The sequence below is a fragment of the Carya illinoinensis genome, chromosome 7 (genome assembly GCF_018687715.1).
Source record: "Carya illinoinensis cultivar Pawnee chromosome 7, C.illinoinensisPawnee_v1, whole genome shotgun sequence".
Lineage (NCBI taxonomy): Eukaryota > Viridiplantae > Streptophyta > Magnoliopsida > Fagales > Juglandaceae > Carya > Carya illinoinensis.
In genome coordinates, this window is record NC_056758.1 from 15,194,242 (window position 1) to 15,212,955 (window position 18,714).

The window sequence follows — 18,714 nt, forward strand, 5'->3', positions numbered from 1 at the left end:
GGATCTAAGAACTCATTTTTATCGCCATTCGAGCATTCCTCAAGAACTCTAATGAACTAGTTCACCGTGAACATCTCTAGGACCAATGCTTTCGTAACCTTCCAATTGCTCTCTATTATGCGAATCCATCAGCTACCTTCCTTAGACAGTTCAACAACTTTAGATTCTAATCCGTTTCAAGAAACCCATGATGATCTTGTAATTAGACACTACAAATCATCATCAGTGAGAAAGTGTATGGAGAGAGAAAGTAAGGGGCACTAACCTTAAGAAAGGACACATCATGATCAAAAAATCTCATTCAAATTCTAGTAATTGACAAACCGCATAGCTTAGGAAATTGTTTTCCAATACATTACTTCATTGGTCGGTTGTAATTGATTTCAATGGAATGAGTTTTCATGAACTTCTTGTATCACTGAACTAGCAGACTCATGCGATGCTCTTGTATATGTCCCATATACTTGGGCTTATGCCTATTCTTATGATTAATAAAATTTTGCTTATCAATCAAAAATAAAAAATAAAAAATCACAAACTAAAGAAATACTCGCAATGACAGAATTTGGCAGAAAGTTAAACTAGAATGGACAACTTGAATGATGGTTAATTGAACACAATAGCCAAGCTTTGCATCAAAGTGGAAATTACTATCAGGAACAAGTTATTTGAACAGTAGTATCATCAAGATGTACATAGAAAAGGGTGAGACTCAAAACTAGCTACATGTTTTGTCTTGCAGGCACCGAAAACATGACTGTATAGACTATCTATAGAAATTAAAGATGATACTAATTCCTAATAAGTAATAGAACCACCATACAGGGCAAAACATTAATATTCATCCACATTGTAGAGTTGGCATAGAGTATTTGACTGGATATACCTCTGTTCAGGATACTTTGATAGCCGTCTAGCATCCAAGCCAGTGATAAATTTCTGCGCAGCTTGGACATTTTCAGCACCTGGAAAACATAAGCACTTTCTTTGTTTAACCAATTACCCACATTGAGAATTTGAGAGAGAAAACAACAGTGAAGAACTCATTTAATTTATCTTCAGATCATTCATTCAATGAAAAGTAGCAAAGTGAGATAAAACAAGAGCAGAAGAAAATACCCTTTGTTAATTGGAAGATGTGCAGTGCACATCTTTCTGCAGCAAGTCTCACTGGAGTGCTTCCATCTTTCAAACAATCAGCAAGAGAGGGTCCAATAACGGTAAGATGGGCCATAATTGCCGATGGATTTGTCTGCAACAAAGTTGACCACATATAAAGTGCCCAGAACTTTTTGGATGAGATCCACCCAATACAGTTCATAATATCAATGCAAGAGTAAGTTCAACCACATACTTTTGCAACTGCTTTTAGAGCAGATAATGCCCTTCTTCTTACTTCACTGGAGTCATCATGCAAAGCTGACACTAGGGATGAAAGAATATCTAGATGTGCACTCGTGTTAGCTGAGTCACTTTCAATTTCATGAAGTAGAAGCCTTCCTAATGCCTTTGTCGAAGCCTCTCGAAGTAGGAACTGCTTGAGAGAGACTGTTAACAATTGGCAAATGTAAAATCAAAAAATGCATTACATTAAGAACCATGTACCTTCTCATCTTTCAAAGTTCCCTCAAGGTTGTCTACTATAAGCTGGAACAATGGAGACAAACAGATAGCGTTGGGGTTGTGTCTGAGCAAGGATGAAATGGTGAGTATCGAACCATGCCTTGCAGACCAAATTGGTGATGAAACCAAACTTGAAATTTCTCGAATCAGGTCAGTCAGCTCAGCATCTTCCATGTACTGTGATATCATTAAAGGAAAGTCAGGTTACAAGAACATAGAACACAACCTAATATAAAGACTATGATGGAAATACAGTATTTAAAAAAGGAACCATCATGTGGGGTACAGGAACCAAACACTGTACATAGTGGTGGTGGTGGTAGCAGAATTGGATTTACAGAAAAAACTCTTAAAAAATACAACCAATTAAGAACCTGATCTTCATATTTATTGCTCATTTTAAGAGTGAAGCATTAACTAAAACTTAGATACAACAGGAGAGATTCTTTTATCATCCACTTGGTACCTGTGATATGATACCCAGTATGCTTGAAACAGATATTCGAACTTGTTCATCATCATGATGAATCCAACCCTTTAGGAAAATGAATACACGACTTCTAACAGAAGCGTTCACATTCTTTCCAGCATGCTTCAGGACACCTTTTAAAGCAGTCAGAATGGCCCCTCGAACACCACCATCCGAAGGCTAAAAGTCAAAATACAGCAGCGTTATACAATCCAGCTTTGGATTTAGCATCCAGCACGATTAAAGAATGACAATCCTCACCTGCAAACTAGACAGGAGATCCCCGACTAAAGGATCAACCCTGGTACTGAGCGCACTGAGCTTTCCAAGTGCAAGGGCAGCACTCGAACGAACAGTCCTGCACACATATACAACATAAGAAGCAAGCAAACATAATGCATGAAAGTTAGGAAATAATGCCAGCAAGTGCTGACATTTTCCGTCAAATGATAATTCTGTAAATTTCCCAACAAAAACATCAATGAATAAGTTGACCAACAAAAACCAGAAGATACTATGCTCACACCAACAGAAAACACATAAGGAATACTAGTTCAGTAAATTCAAAGCTAACCTTGTACTGTCTTGTAAACACTTAACAAATGTAGTTTGAAGCTGAGGGAGAAAAGGTTTCAAAGCCATCCCACCCTTTCTTATCATTATGCTTAAAGTAGACAAAATGGCACTCTTCACCTGCCAGGGGAACCGATCACCTATGATCCGGATAAGAGGCCTGTAGTTATAAGCATGCAATAACCACAGTTAGTATCTCATAACATGTCTCAGAAAAACCATGGGAACCTTTTTTCCCTACAGAAGAGCTAGTATTGGAAATTTATATATAGTCAAACGCAAGAGTACCCAACAGGAATATATAACAAGTACATTCAACCACTGGGGTTGATGCTCAAATATAATTGCTTAATTCCAAAGAAAAACCAAAAGTATCGGGATTTCCATGGTACATACCCTGTTATTGGAATGACAAACTCCTTCAGTGCTTGTTCACTAGTCACTTCAATCAGTTCCCCAAGACCCAATGCTGCCTGCTCTCTTAATTCAGCAGACCCACTTATTAGACCCTAAAGGTGCAATGTAATATCAGAGGCTGAATTTCCTTGCTCAAATTCAAAGGTAATTCCAGAATAAGAGGCTACAACAGTGTTTAGTCCTTCCTTAATATTGTGGGACTGCCTATGGTAAATTATTGAGAAAACTATCAACCTTAAAACTCTCCATCAAATTACTTTAGCCATAAAAGAAGTGCACGCATCATCAATGTCCAATACAAGACAAACAAAAACTAAGTCAATTGGGATTTGGAAGTAAGCCAAACATTCAGAAGAGGTGGAAACATTAAGGAAGAACTGAAGGCAAGAAAAATACGGAGCAGAAAGTACCAGGTTCTAATCAACATAATTAATAATAAATGAAAACCCAACCCTTCGCATATGATTTGAAAATTTCCTTTTTACTGTTTGCATATAAGGAAAATTCTTTAATACTTTTTATATCAACCGCTCATGAATATAAGTAAACTGAAAATGACACCAATTTCCATGTTACACATTCAAGTATGTTACCTACTCCCACAAGATTGAGGCTCCATTTGAATGCTAAGAGTATCTCAGATCATCTATGAATAGTAGTAAAATAGTTTGTGAATAGTAGTGAAATAGTCTGAGAACAGTTGTGTTCCCAAGACAATCAAGATTGGTTTTAACTCTCCGTCTTTCAGTACAACCAATTAGATGATGGAACAGAAGTACAAATTTGGCAGGAGAAACTGAATAATAGGCATTGTAAACCAATCAAGCTCGATAGGAAGCGCTGCCAACTGTTATTCCAATTGAATATACTGGAGTATAAACACTCAAAACTTTTTGTTACAGACATCTATTCATTACTGTCTTGTTAATTTGTTTCAGACATGGACAGGAGGAAACAACTTGTATCTAATCGTTCAATGGAGCATGAAGCAAAAGAAACTTGACTTAGAAAACTGAATTGAAGAAAATTTATAGCTGAAAAACCCTTCATATGTCAAGTTAACAGGATGATCAGGCAAAGAAATGCAAAACAACAGACGGAAGCAAGAAATTTATATTTCAAGTATCCACAGTGATAAATTCAGGCGTACTAATCTCATTTGCTTTTGTTTCTTTTTTATTGAGGCACAAGGAAATGGTTTATATACCCTGAATAAAGGCATATAATATCATAGGTCCCAGGTGAGGAACATGACCGAGATGATTAACTTACTAAGCTTCATATCCCCGCAAGAAGAAAAAAAAACAAAGCTATAATGACTGAAAAATGGTATGAAATCAGTGCTTTTAAAATAGAAAAGTGAGAATACTTGGAGAAAGATTGGAAGTAATGGCTGAAGGGCTTTCGGGAGAGAGAGTCCAGGTATGAGAATTTGTCCTCCCTGCAGTTCATGAAACATTATATTACACATTCAGATGAATTGACCATCCACAAAAGCATATCTAAACTACACATATCTAAACTACACAAGGATTGACTCTTACAGAACAAAAGCATCAACCGTATACAATCATCCAAAGTACTTCTCACCTTCTTTTTCCTACGCTCCTTATCTCGTGATGTAGATACAGCATCACGCACTAGTTTTACATATGAAGGAAGCACCTCCTTTGGAACTGAATTGACAACCTTTGACAAAGCCTCCCAAGAAACCTGTTGAACAGAATATAAGGTACAATCTACAATATGGAGATCAACAATGAAATGCTAATAACACGTAAAATATACCACAACAGTAGCTGAATCTGAATCACTAAGCATTATAATCAGGGTAGATATCATGTTAGGAGCTTCATCAACCAAATATAATTCGCTGTTTTTGAAGAAATATCCTATCAGATAACAAGAACTTCTTCTGATTGAAGCCTGAAACCATCAAAGGTAATGAAAATAAAGTGAGAGAGATCAAGAAATCAACAAAAGAACAGAGAGCTTGAATATAAACTACCTGACTATCAGCAACACCTCTAAGGAGCTCTGATATCAGAGACTCAACACCTTCCTCATCAATTACCAAGACTACCGTTTCTGCAGCCTCCTTTGCCAAAGTTTGAACATCCTACAATTTAAACATATCATAAATCATATAAACAGTACGGAAGATGACATGAAAGAGAAAAAAATGAAAGCAGAATTGTTAGTTCTCATTAAAGGATAGGAGAAGAAACTACCACAGAAATGTGATCTATTAATTTAACCGCTATACCTTTTCATCACCACCCATTGCAGACAGTAGAGCAGGAAGAATGGTACCAAGGTGAAAGTTGAGACCAGGTCCAGCAACCTCCGCCAAAGCTCCGAGAGCATGTGCATTAAAGGCACTGAAGATGTATGAACAAGTTTTAGGGAAAGAAGTGACAAAAAATGGAACAAGTACATTTACTAAATTGGAGACACTTACGAAAGTGGAAGATGAACCAGCTTGGGCAAAATATGAGGCAAAACAGCAGTAGTCCTGACACTAATAACCCAATGCTATAGTTTAGCATTTGATATTGAAAAAAATTAAGAAATTGAGATAAAAGCAGCAACCGATCATATGTAGGCAGGATGGATATTTCACCTCAAGATTTGCTTAAGTCCATCAAGGGCAGTATCGGAAGTTTGTTCATCTTCCAGGGCATGCAGAAGAGTTGGAACTATTATATCAATTGCTTGCATTCCAGCACTCTACATCAAGAGCTTGATTATTCAATAACTTGCAAATTACTACTGAGAGAATGTATTTTGAAATGATAGCAGAAAATATATGCACCTTGTAAAGAGTGCTGAATGCTAAGCCGGCTGACTCACGAACCTCGGGCATGCTTTCAAAGGATATAAAATTATAGTCATTTACATACAACTATAAATTTAACTCAATCATTTAGCAAATCACAAAAAAATGAGACATACTTGTCACAAAGAGCAGTCTGAATAGTAAGGATCAGATCATCCATAAAACTTAATAGCTGACTCTTTCCAGCACTTGCCATCACTTCACTTAGACCAATGCATACACCCTGCCACCATGTATATAGGAATTCAAATGATCAAGAAAACATTTACAGAAGTTCTTTTCGTTTTTAATATAAAGTATTAACTTGTTTCAAAGTTCTGAGATAAAATGAGGACAGATAGTGCCCAAAAAAAGTTGCATTTCCATCTCACAAAAGAAAGATACTTAAAAAAATAATAATAATCTGTTGAAAAATCTTACCATAAAGCAGAGAGAGAGAAGCTAGAAGAGAAGTACTCTTGATAAAACACAAAGATTGAAAAAATATTGCAATTGCAAGGTATGAGGGAATAGCCTCCAAAAGTTCACTACCATGGCAACAAAACTTTCCTAGTCAGCACACAAACAAATAGAAAACAGTCCTTGACGTCATTCTTTTAACTCCAAAGAGAGAAAACAAGCAAGCCCATTATAATTATGCCCTTGTTACGAAGTGCATCCACTCTCGAAATTTTCCCCCACATTTGTGCCACTACCACTCAAGGGGAGACATGCTTGAAGGGGGGGATGGATCCACGCCACCCATCCAGAAGCCAGTGTCTAAGTCATTCGCATGCAGGAGGACAGGATAATTCACCTTGGGGGAGGGAGAGGGGAAGGTAGTGGATGCCTGCCACTTCCCAAGTGGCCCCCCGCCCAATGAGGTGCTGGAGGCAGACAAATCCTTTTGTGTGGAATCATAAAGCTTCTATTGGGGTTTGCCAGAAAAATGGCAATACATTGGGAGGAAAAAAATATTTTCAGTTATGCAACTAAATGACTTTTAATTGTTTTGGTTTTCGGAAGCAAAAATCTAATAAGCACACTGAAAAGGTACTAAAAAATGTTCTTGAGACCAAAAGCAAACGTTCCATCAGCCATGGGAGTTCATAATAATGAGAAAAACATATTACAGAAAGACAGCTACAATGCCAAAAAGAACAATGATTAAAAGGAAAACCCAACAAGAGATAGGGAAACATTCTCACTTGTCTTCTGCTAGTATTAGGGTCCTTCAGCCCCCGGGATAAAATTGGGATTATCAAAGGAAGTACTCTCTCACCAAGCTTCCTAACAAGCTCTCCTAGTGATCGTCCAGCAACCTACAAGAGCACAATAGTTAATAAATAGAAAACTAGCAGATTGTAGCTCAAGAAAAACAGATCGCCAATATTCAACTGCAGACCTGACGCCTTTCAGAGGATGATGATGCAAGAGAAGTGATTAGAGTATTCATTAAAACTGTAAGAATTTCTTTGAGAGTCTTTGGAGTATTTGCCACTATGGTTTTCCACACATGTAAGGCAGCCTGAAAGCAAAGCCATATTTGAATACATATTATATGTGAAAAAATTTTGATAAGTTATATGTTACAGAAATGAAAACAACTTACATAAGTCCTGTAAAAGGTAATAATTATGCCGGTTTCTTACCTGACGCACAGATATGCTGACATCACTCCTAACCATATATAATGCAGCAAGAACTTCATTGCGCTTATCCCTTCCTAGAACCTCAATGATAGCACGCCCGTGTGCTTCAGTGCTAGCACCTTCATCATCACTGCCCCCCTCAAGCAATGCTTTTCCAGAAGTTCCAGCAACCTGGAAGAAATATAAATTGTCAGACATAGCAATTCAGCAAACAGAATGAAATTCTTTTATTGACACAGAGAGTTCTTCTATCAAATAGGGGATGTTTGCTCAACACACCACATATGTGGCTTGGAGGACGGGTGATTCTGAAATGACATTAGGTGAATATGGCTCTCAAGGACACATTTCTTATCGTTTATAGGATGAGGCGTACACAGGACGCTTCATTGGCAGAGCTTACAGAGATCTATCCCATCAATGGAATGTGAGCTCTATTAGGGCTGCCCAAGATTGGGAAGCTAACATATTCTCAAAATCCTTTAACCTCTTGTACTCCACGGAAATAAAAATTCAAGACGTAGATAAGATGGCATGGACTCCCTCTAGAAAGAAAAAATCTATTTGGTCCTTCCACAAGGTCACCGCCAATTGGAAGAACAATTCCTTCCCCAGAAGAGCATTCGAGGCCCTTTTACAGGCGCCCTTCTGTTTATGGACAACCTCATTGAGGAAGATCCCGAGCATGAATAACCTAAAAAATCGGCGGAATATTTTAATTGACTAGTGTTGTATGTGCATGACAAGCACAAGGTGCATCCCTTGCTTCTTCATTGTGAGGTTGCAAAAACCTATATCCTTAATGATTAAAGGAGTCTATATGCTCTCCCACAAATGACAGGAGTTTTGAAGCCAAGGACAGCTCATTAGAGGATCTTAGAATCCTTTAATTCAACACATTGTTTCTTTGGAAAATGGCTATAGATTTCAATGGGCCCAATGTTCATGATTTTCTTGCATCTATTTCGTCTTTTTCTTCTTGACTATGTTTTTTCTCTCATATGCATCCTCTGTAGATTTCCATTAATATATTTACTTTAAACAAGAGATCCCCCAACATATACTTTAAACAATTCAGGAGCAAAATTTCTATAGATTTCAATGGGCTCAATGAACCATTGGGCGCAATACAGGTTTTCCATAAAATAGCAATGAAAGTAGCTGCGGAGCATATACTTTGAACAAGAGATCCCCCAACAATTCCACAGAGCTCTGTCGAATACGCCAACTATCATTGAAAATACCATCTTCAACAGCTGGCAGGAGTAGGGGTAAGGACCTGGGAGTAAAAAAAATTATAAGAATATGAAGAGAAATTTGTTAAGTGAAAATAAATCATCATTGTAACATTCAGAGATAATAGCAGATATCCCACGTTACAGCAGACTTACATACAGGACATCCCAACTTAATCCCCGGTGACTAAAAAGTTCACAAAATGCTTTGACATAAAAATTAGAAAACATCCCCGAATCTTTCAAGGTTACAATACCATTCCATATAATTTTTAAAAATGCAATATCCTAGGACGTTCATTGTTAAGTCCCTTCCTGCTCATTTAGTAAATTTTCTTTCACGTTTAAAAAAACAATGTGCAAAATGACTAGAATATATTCTTAACTATGAAAACCAAAACAAGAGGGAGGGAGGCAGGAAATCAGGTGTTGCGTAAAAATCCTTACGTGGCCGCATAATGCTCAACCAGGACATGCCCAGCACCTAGTGCTGCATCACGTACAGATTCATTCTCATCGGCAAGACCTTCAAAAGTAAAGGCAGATATGGTGTTCAGGAATAGAACCAATAAACCTCACAAGATAGTACAACAAGAAATTCCAAAATGACATCACACTTACCATCTAATATAGCAGGCAGAACCTGTTGCAAATAGTTCTGGAATTGGATGCCCAATGACCTTGGCAAATACTGTAATAAATTTCCATAAGGCAACAATTATGGAGAGCCAAGGAAACAAAGGCTAATAGTAATGATAAGCAATCATACAAACTATGTGTTTACCTTGAAAAGTGTTAAATATCCATCACGTACAGATGCTCTCTGATGAGAACAATTGCGAATAATATCAGGGAGGACATGCTCGAAGTACGTTGTCCCAAGTGCAGCTAAGACCTAGAGAGAGTGAAACATAAAACTTTTATTACCAAATAATTATATCAAGAAAAAAGAGTGAATTGTGTGGCACTTCAAAAAGGGAGCACCATCTCTATTCAATAAATATCAGATACCAGTACTTCTTAAGAGATATTTCACACTTCTCATACGCATTTTATACATATTCAGTATTTTCTTGATACAATTGACTAGCATAAAATATACTGTGAACATAAGGATATGACCATTTTCAATATAGATAAGAAACAAAAAAACATAATGAATGCAATGGATGAATTCTAATAAAGTCAGGTTTTTTACGCGTCCCTTCTCTTTTAATTCACAACTAAGGCTTTCACGTCTCTGTGTTTAATCTCATCAATTTTTCACCGGGCCTCATTAAGTTTAGCAAAATTCCTTTTCGACTTTGCACTTCTCACTTCTACTCCTAGACATCAAATAATGTCCTCTTTTTATTCCAGAAAGAAAAGAATGACAGCCAAAAAAACTTGGCATTCAAACGCATCAATGCAAAATGTAAGTACTACATGATCTAGAGTTGATAATATGTTGTTCACTGGGATAATGAGAATACAATAATAAATTTTCATAAATTATGGACTGTCCCTTTTTAATAGCTATTCATTAGAATGCCAGAGCTAAAGTATCACTATTGAATACTTTCACGATATAACCAAAAATATGACAACACGACAGAAGGTGCGAGTTTCTTTCCAAATATGTGTGTATATGGGGCTCTACTCACCCTGCTATATCATTTCTATAGTTTAAAAAAGAAGTGCAGAAGAAAAAGTGCCATACCAACGTAGCTGTGTGGTACGCTACGATGCAGTTCTGTATCAGATGGTAATAGGTAGAACCAAATTCCAACAGATCACTGAGATATACAAAAACTAGTTGTACATCTAAACAAGAATGTGATATGTAAATGATATCTTAATTTATCTCCAAACATGCAATTCTGATGTTTTCATATTTCACATAGACTATGTTTCCCAACTTAACCCTAATAGAAGGAATAATCATTCAGATTCCGTAACTGTTGGTAGCAAGATTTCTGCTGATCAAGCAGACATTCAACAACATATCATGGAGTTTTACAAGAAGTTGTATAGCCAGCAGTAAAGTTGGAGGCTGAAGTTGGATGATCTCTTTTTTTATTTCATTGAAAGAATGGAAGCAAGTACGTCGAAGCATTGTTTGGAGGAATCAGAGGTACTTGAAGTCTTGAAAGCTATGAATGGAGATAACGCCTCGGGCCTGGACAGGTTTTTCTTAGCATTTTTCAGGATTGCTGGAAGGTATTAAAGGAGTGTATTATGAATGATTTTAATGTATTCATGCTAAAGGCATGTTCAAAAGAAGTTTAAATGTAATCTTCATAGAACCTAGTACTCAAAAAACAGGGATGGTTGATATCAAGGGATTTCGTCCAATTAGCCTTGTCAATGGGTCATACAAGATAATTGCTAAGTTCTTTCAAATCAGTTTAGAGTTGTTGAGAAGATTATTTCAAAGCCACAAATTGCGTTTGTTAGAGCTATTAAGATTTTAGGCTCAATACCTATTCCCTAAGAATGTTTGGATAATAGGCTCAATTCAGGTGAGCCAAGAGCACTTTGCAAATTAGATAATGAGAACGCCAACAATCATTTTAATTGGGAATTTCTTCAATATCTTGCAAGGGCAATGTGGCTTTGGAGAAAAATGGTGAACATTGGTAGGGTGGTCCATTTTCACTGTTACTCATAGTTGTTGTCATGGATTCTCCAATCAAAATGTTATCAGCAACCACTGATTGAGCGTTTTTTTCTGTGACATTTTTGTTGAGGCTAGTGATCTCGGTCGACTAAACATTTCTCACCTAATGTTTACAAATGATACCTTAATATTTTGCTGGACTAACTCAAGCCACCTTTGCTGCTTGAGGCCCTTTTTTATGCTTTGAAGTTGTTTTTGGATTGAAAATGAATTTGGCCAAGTCAGAGATTGTTCATCTAGGTAATGTTACTAATGTGGATGGTCTGGCTAGTACATTGGGGGTGAAAGGTATGAAATATCTTGTCCCCTCCCCTTGAGTGCCACTTTCAAGGACAAGTTTAGCGAAAAGATTGAGAAACATTATGCTGGATGGAAGAGAATGTACTTGTCTGCGAGAAGTATGATCACCTCCATCAAGAGCACTATTTTCTATTTGCTTAAATATTTCTTGTATTTGTTCCCCCTTCCCACTAATGTGGTCAATCATTTTATGAAGTTGACTAGTTGAAGAGTTCAAGTTTAACCAAGTAAAATGGGGAAAGGGGGATCAATGACGTTAATAAACGTCTTCGCATTAGATCTCTCATTCATAGTTGGAAGATTGATGTTGTTTGCCTACAAGAAACCAAATTGAATTTTGTTGTTAGAAGTATCATTCGTAGCTTGTGTAGAGTTTCATATGTATGTTGGACCTACTTAGCTTCTTCGGGGGCCTCAGGTGGTGTTTTGGTGATGTGGGATAATAGAGTTGTTGAATTGGTGCAGGATTGTGTTGGAGTTTTCTCGGTGGCTTGTGTTTTAGATAATTTCGAAGATGGGTGGAAATGAGCATTGGCAAGTGTTTATGGACCTAAAGGGATCAGGATAGATATTTGTTGTGGGACAAATTGTCAGGATTATACTATTTGTGGGATTTGCCTTGGTGCATATGAGGGGATTTTAATATAATTCGTTATCCAAGTGAGGGTGGATTTTTCTTCTATGAGTTCAGCCATGGAGGATTTTTCTCAGTTGATTTTTGATTTGGAACTGCTGGATCTGCCTCTGATGCGGGGTGAATGTACATGGTCTAATTTTAGAGGTTAAAGGCTGGACAGATTCTTAGTCTCTTCTTCTTGGGAGACTCATTATCCGAAGTTATGTCAAAAAAGATTGCCAAGGGTATGTTCTGATCATTTTCCCATTTTACTTGATTGTGGGGGTATTCATGAGGGTAAATGTTATTTTAAGTTTGAGAATATGTGGCTTGAAGTTGAGGGTTTTGTAGACAAGGTGAGAAGCTGGTGGTACTCTTTATCATTTTGAGGGGACTCCTACCTTTTTTTTGGCCAGTAAACTCAAAGTTTTTAAGGCAGATTTGAAGAAGTGGAACAAGGAAGTTGTCAGGAATGTAGAGCAGCAGAAAAAATCACTTTGGGAGGAGCTACAGTCCTTGGAGGTTGAGGGGGGAAGTGAGGAGACTTTGTTAAGGAAGAAAGAAGTAATGTTAGAACTTGAGAGGGTACTTTTGATCGAAGAAATATCATGGAAGCAGAGACCGAGAGTTCTATGGCTTAAAGTGGGAGATAAGTGCACTAGCTTCTTTCATAAAATGGCTAACTCTCATTAGTGTAGCAATGCTATTGAGATGATTAAAGCTGATAATAATATGCTCTCTACACCTAATGAGATTCAATATCATGTTGTGCAGTTTTATAGTACTCTCCTAAGTGAGACGGAGGATTGGAGACCTAAAATTGATGGCTTGAATTCTGAGGCTGTGGATTCTTTTACGGCAAGCCAGCTAGAGAGGCGGTTTGAAGAGCTTGAGGTGCATTGGGTGGTATGTGGGATGAGAAGAGACAAAGCCATTGGCTTGGAAAGGTTTTCTATGGCCTTTTTCAAGATTGTTCGGAGATTCTGCGAGAGGAGGTGATGCAGGTTCAACAAGAATTTCATGATTATCAAAAGTTTGAGAAGTCGTTGAATGCCACATTTATCACTTTAATTGAGAGTGGGTGCATCGGAGTTGAAGGATTTCAGTCCTATTAGTTTGGTAAGTGGAACTTATAAGATAGTTTAGAAGGTTTTGGCAAATCAAATGAGCAAGGTGATGGATAAGATTATTTCTAAACCTGAAAATGCATCTGTTAGAGACCGACAAATCATTGATTCTGTGCTGATTGCGAATGGGTGTTTAGATAGTCGAATGCTGGAAGGTGTTCCAGGGGTTCTTTGTAAACTGGACATGGAAAAAGCGTACAATCATGTAAACTGGGATTTTCTCTTATGCATGCTTAGAAGATGTGGTTTTGGTGACAGGTGGAGTGGTTGGGTCAGACATTGTATCTCGACTGCTCGGTTTTCAGTTTTAGTTAATGGGCAGCCTTGTGGTTATTTTCAGAGTTCTAGAGGATTGACACAGGGGGATCCATTATCTCCATTTTTATTTGTTCTTGTTATGGAGGCTTTGAGCCATATGGTGGAAGCCGTGGTAGGAGGTTTTATGTCAGGTTTCTCAGTGGGAACTAATAATAATGGCTTCATTTCCATAACATATTTGCTTTTTGCTGATGATACTCTTATTTTTTGTGATGCTGTTGGGGAATAAATTCAAGCTTTCAGGGCCGTCTTGTTATGTTTTCAAACAGTATCAGGGCTAAAGGTGAACTTGGGTAAATCAGAGCTGGTCCCAGTGGGAGATCTGCATAATATTAACAATTTGGCGGAATAATTGGGGTGTAGGGTTGCTTATTTGCCCGTGAGATATTTGGGTCTCCCGCTGGGAGCATCATTCAAAGCAAAGTATATTTGGGTTGGGGTGGTTGAGAAGATTGAGAAGAGGTTGGCAGCGTGGAAAATATTGTATTCATCTAAAGGGGGTAGAATCACCCTTATAAAGATACTCTTTCTAATATCCCAACTTGGTTCCTTTCATTATTTCCTTTACCACTTGGAGTGGCTAAGCGTATTGAAAAGTTGTATAGAGCATTTTTGGGGGTGGTTTGGAGGAGGAGAATAAGATTCCTTTAGTAAGCTGCAAAAAAGTATGCTGTCCGATTGTTGATGGAGGATTGAGGGTTCGTAATTTGTGTAGTTTTACTAAGGCGTTGTTGGGGAAGTGATTGTGGAGATATCATAGGGAAGAGGAAGCGTTGTCGAGGGGGGTGTTCGATCAGAAGTATGGGAGTGACTGGGGGGGATGGTGCACTAAGGAGAGTAGGGGGTCTTATGGTGTGAGTGTATGGAAGTTCACTAGGAAAGGATGGGATTATTTTGTGAAACAAGTCAAATTTGTGGTAGGTGATGGTTCAAGAGTTCGATTCTGGTTTGATGTTTGGTGTAGTGAGAATGCACTGTTTAGATCTTTTCCAGCTGTTTTCAGATTGGCTGTTAATCAACAGGCATCAATTTCAGAGTTGATGACTTACTCTAATGGAGAGGTGCATTGGGATGTTAGATTTTTCAGACCTGTCCAGGATTGGGAAATTGAGGAGGTTACTGATTTGTTTAGATTGGTGTATTCAGTGGATATTAGAAGACAAGACAGTGATCAAATGTTCTGGAGACATACAGTGACTAAAAAGTTCTGTTAGATCATATTATAAGTTGTTGTCCAATCAGCATTACATTTCTATTCCTTGGAAGAGTATTTGGAAGGCTCATGATCTGTCAAAGGTGGCTTTTTTTGTATGGACAAGAGCTATTGGGAATATTCAAACTATTGACAATCTGAGAAAGCATGGAATGATTGTTATGGAGTAATACTTCATGTGCAAGAAAGCTGCAGAATCAGTGAATCATTTATTTCTACATTGTGATGTGGTTAAAGTGTTATGGGATGGTGTGTTTACTAGATCCGGACTGACGTGGGTTATGCCAAAATCAGTGGTAGATTTACACGGCATGTTGGACTAGACTTCATACTTGCTCTCAAGTGGCAGCTGCATGGAAGATGATCCCTTTGTGCATTATGTGGTGCATATGGTTGGAAAGTAATGAGAGGTGTTTTAATAATAGGGAACGCAATGTAAAAGAACTCTGGAAATTTTTTATGTGTTCCTGTATTAGTTGGTTTTCAGCTATTGTTCTTAATGGAGGGGATGTTCAAGAGTTTTTGTCCCCATTTGGCTCTCCAGTTTCGTACGGAGGTTTAGGAGTTCAATACTTTCTTTTTATAGGTAAACGGGATTTTATTGATAATGGCAGGGCCGCAGGAGTTCAAAACTTGCTTTTGTTCAATTAGGCCCTTTTAGGGAAGTGGCTTTGGCATTGCCAACATTAAAGGGAGGTCTTGTAGTGGGCTCGAAATTTGGTAGTGCCTGAGGTGAGTGCTGTTCTAAGGAGCTAAACGGGCTGCTGCATGTGACAGAGATTGTCTAAAAATATCAGAATAGGAAGATGGCTTTCTTATAGTCATACTAGATTTGACATGAGGGATGGCTTTAGGATCACGGTCTGGCATAATTTATGGCAAGTAGCATAATTTATGGCAAGTAGATAGGGCCATAACGAAGATTTCCCAGAGGCATTCAATATTGCACGAGTGCAGGAAGCTTCAAAGGCTAACCTATTGGACTTCTTTAAGGGACCCCCAACGGAATTTTTGCATTTTTAGAGCAGCACATAACTTGGAGGTTGTCTTCACAGGATTCTCAATTTCAAATACTCTACTGGATTTTGATGGGCAGCTGCAGAAAAGATTTTTTGGAACCCTTCTAAGAAAAAGAAGCTCGGTGTGTAATCTTTCTCTCAAGTTCTTATGCCTGTCCATATATAATGCCAAATAAACACATGCTAAAATTTTGTTCCTTGGAAAAGTAGTTGGTGAACTGTGGCTCCACACAGGGTGGCTTCTTTTGTGCGGATAGCTGTTTTAAATATGATTCTCACTTTAGATAATTTAAGGAAAGAATAAATATATTTGCACTCATATTTATTGACAAACCAAACACGCTGTTGATGCAGAAGTGCGGTGCCTGTCTTATAAGCTTAGATAAAATAAAATAAAATAAATGGTATTGGTATTTTGATCTTTACTGTGCATAAAAAGTAATAGGTCTCACAGTAAATAATGTGTTCACACCATACTTGTAAATATAGTATAACTATTAAGGAAAAGGAAAAGGTGTGTATAGGTCATTAATCAGTGTTGTATGTGCTGAAGAACTAGAGAAGTAGTGGACAATCTTTCACTCCATCGTGAAATCACAACTACTTTGTGGAACACACTTCCAATCTACTTGGAGTGGATTAGGTAATGCTTCTAAGTGTGGAAAATCTCAGCATCACTGTGAAGTTTTGTAGGAATTGTTTCCTTCTTGCCTAACAAGGTGTCTATGGAGGGCACAAAATGATCAGCTTTGGAGACTATAAAAAATCAATGGACAAGCTCAAAGTCATATTAATTAAAACCCTTTTTCTTTGCGCAGTCACTCATAATTGTGATGCCGCCCTCAATATCAATATTTTCTTTTTCTTCTTCTATTGTTTAGGTGTATGTTGAATATTTACTATGTGTAGAGATGTCACCACTTTTGACTTTGAATAAATTACATTTACTTAAAAAAAAATGCAATTCTTTCGCACTTCTGTTTTCTTTTTGGGCGGGGGGAGAGTGCAGATAGGCATATTTCAAACATTTATCAGCATGTGGAAAGTATATACATCCCCAATCATAAGGCTGTGCAAAAGTATGTGGAAAGCCCAATTAGATGGAAAGGAAATAAGCTACAATAATCAAATTAAAATAAATCAAAGTGAAGTAAATTTGGATAACAATTCTTACCTCACTCAACCCTTGAGCAGCTCCGGAGCGCTCAACATTACTATTATCAGATTTAAGTGTATCAAACAACCATGGAACAAGATCTGGGAAATTTTCTTCTCCCATCCCTCTTATAAGGGATCCAAGGGCTCTCGCTGCAACTGACCTAACTTCCGGAATAGGATCCACCAAAACCTGTTGCATTGAACCCACAAATGAGGATAGGCTTCCCTAAAAAGATCAAAATGTATGAAGTCTAGAAAAGAAGGTACCTTTTTCACTTCAGGAAGAAGCAACCCTATGTAAGGAGTCATATCCTTTGGATCTGTAACCAAGGAGCACATATTTCCAACAATTTGCGCAGCTCTCTTTTTAGTATCAGCACTTCTCTCCCTTAGCCCTCTATGCACTATAGGTACCAAAAGGGCAAGGGAAGGGGCATCAATTGAATTAACAAAGGTTGTCTGCGAAGAGTCAATCATACCTTAGAGCAAGAACAAGATAGACGAACCTTAGGTGATTGATCACAAATTTTAAGTTGAAGAGCTTACTTGGAGTAGGATATCTAGCGAGTATTTTGTATGGTCATTGGGGTCAGTAAGACCCATTAAAAGAGTAGGAACAAGGGAAGATATTTCCGGATTCTTTATTACACTCCCAACCTAAGATTTGCACAAGAAAAATTTTGTAAAAGCATATAAAAATTAACAGCATTAGTAATTCACAATACAAATTACACATAAAACATAACAGCATTAATAGCCCACAACAAACAATAACCTGTTGAAGGGCCGTTTGCCCTGCTGACTGGACTTTGGGATGGGTATCTGTCAAAACCTACAGTTAGAAGCAATAATAATGGTCAAGACCACTTATTGTTTACCTCAGAGAAAATAAATTCATAGTCAATAATACAATTGTAGACAGACCTCTGTCAGTTTGGGCACAATCTTAGGGAGGCACTGAGATAGTTGTTGCGGAGCACAGTAAGCCATAGCACCAAGTAGTTGTACACTGCTTTGCTTTGTTCTCCAAGCTTTATCCTCAAGACCCTAAAAGATATTTACATAATAAAATTACAACTTAAAAGCAAAAAATTGTAATATAACTTTGGCAGTAAGGGGTACATTTAAAAAATAATGACATTCTAAGGCCAGGATGAAAACGAAAATGGGGTGGGCGGAAGAGATTACATTTGTCAAAGGGCATTAGAATTGCTTTGTCCAATTGAAGTTAGGGGAAGTTCCAGAATTCACCCTATACGAGGTGGAAGATGACTCCATGGTAAAGTTATGGCACAAAACGTGGTCTGGAGATCTTCTTAGGAGGGGTTTTTTCTCGCTTAGCTTGATAACGTATGGATCAAAGATTCTACGATGGCAGACAATTTGCAGATTTCAATGGCTTTACTCAATAAGTAGAATGTATTATAGCAACCAGTATTGAGAGGTTAAGCTCTTTGCTTCATTTTATGCTCAGTGTTTGGGCTCCCCCAAAATAGGGGTGAGACCAATAATTCTTT

At 37.7% G+C, this 18,714-nt stretch overlaps 1 protein-coding gene across 4 annotated transcripts in view; it reads right to left on the reverse strand.

The window, feature by feature from the left end:
- The window catches only part of LOC122315815 (protein ILITYHIA), an 86,175-nt gene that overhangs the window by 11,014 nt on the left and 56,447 nt on the right, over positions 1 to 18,714 (reverse strand). For all 4 annotated transcript variants that reach the window (XM_043132001.1, XM_043132003.1, XM_043132000.1 and 1 more), the window contains 29 exons: positions 18,122 to 18,244; positions 17,973 to 18,029; positions 17,744 to 17,854; positions 17,465 to 17,656; positions 17,214 to 17,387; positions 9,572 to 9,682; positions 9,409 to 9,478; positions 9,235 to 9,313; positions 8,729 to 8,831; positions 7,553 to 7,723; positions 7,306 to 7,428; positions 7,109 to 7,222; positions 6,038 to 6,144; positions 5,898 to 5,949; positions 5,706 to 5,812; positions 5,544 to 5,603; positions 5,349 to 5,463; positions 5,091 to 5,201; positions 4,871 to 5,008; positions 4,673 to 4,795; positions 4,452 to 4,523; positions 3,062 to 3,174; positions 2,667 to 2,825; positions 2,354 to 2,450; positions 2,090 to 2,272; positions 1,606 to 1,800; positions 1,355 to 1,534; positions 1,120 to 1,252; positions 887 to 965 (listed from right to left, as the gene is read on the reverse strand). In XM_043132001.1, coding sequence (XP_042987935.1) covers positions 887 to 965; positions 1,120 to 1,252; positions 1,355 to 1,534; positions 1,606 to 1,800; positions 2,090 to 2,272; positions 2,354 to 2,450; positions 2,667 to 2,825; positions 3,062 to 3,174; positions 4,452 to 4,523; positions 4,673 to 4,795; positions 4,871 to 5,008; positions 5,091 to 5,201; positions 5,349 to 5,463; positions 5,544 to 5,603; positions 5,706 to 5,812; positions 5,898 to 5,949; positions 6,038 to 6,144; positions 7,109 to 7,222; positions 7,306 to 7,428; positions 7,553 to 7,723; positions 8,729 to 8,831; positions 9,235 to 9,313; positions 9,409 to 9,478; positions 9,572 to 9,682; positions 17,214 to 17,387; positions 17,465 to 17,656; positions 17,744 to 17,854; positions 17,973 to 18,029; positions 18,122 to 18,244 — 3,452 coding nt within the window. The remainder of the gene's footprint in view (positions 1 to 886; positions 966 to 1,119; positions 1,253 to 1,354; positions 1,535 to 1,605; positions 1,801 to 2,089; positions 2,273 to 2,353; positions 2,451 to 2,666; positions 2,826 to 3,061; positions 3,175 to 4,451; positions 4,524 to 4,672; positions 4,796 to 4,870; positions 5,009 to 5,090; positions 5,202 to 5,348; positions 5,464 to 5,543; positions 5,604 to 5,705; positions 5,813 to 5,897; positions 5,950 to 6,037; positions 6,145 to 7,108; positions 7,223 to 7,305; positions 7,429 to 7,552; positions 7,724 to 8,728; positions 8,832 to 9,234; positions 9,314 to 9,408; positions 9,479 to 9,571; positions 9,683 to 17,213; positions 17,388 to 17,464; positions 17,657 to 17,743; positions 17,855 to 17,972; positions 18,030 to 18,121; positions 18,245 to 18,714) is intronic.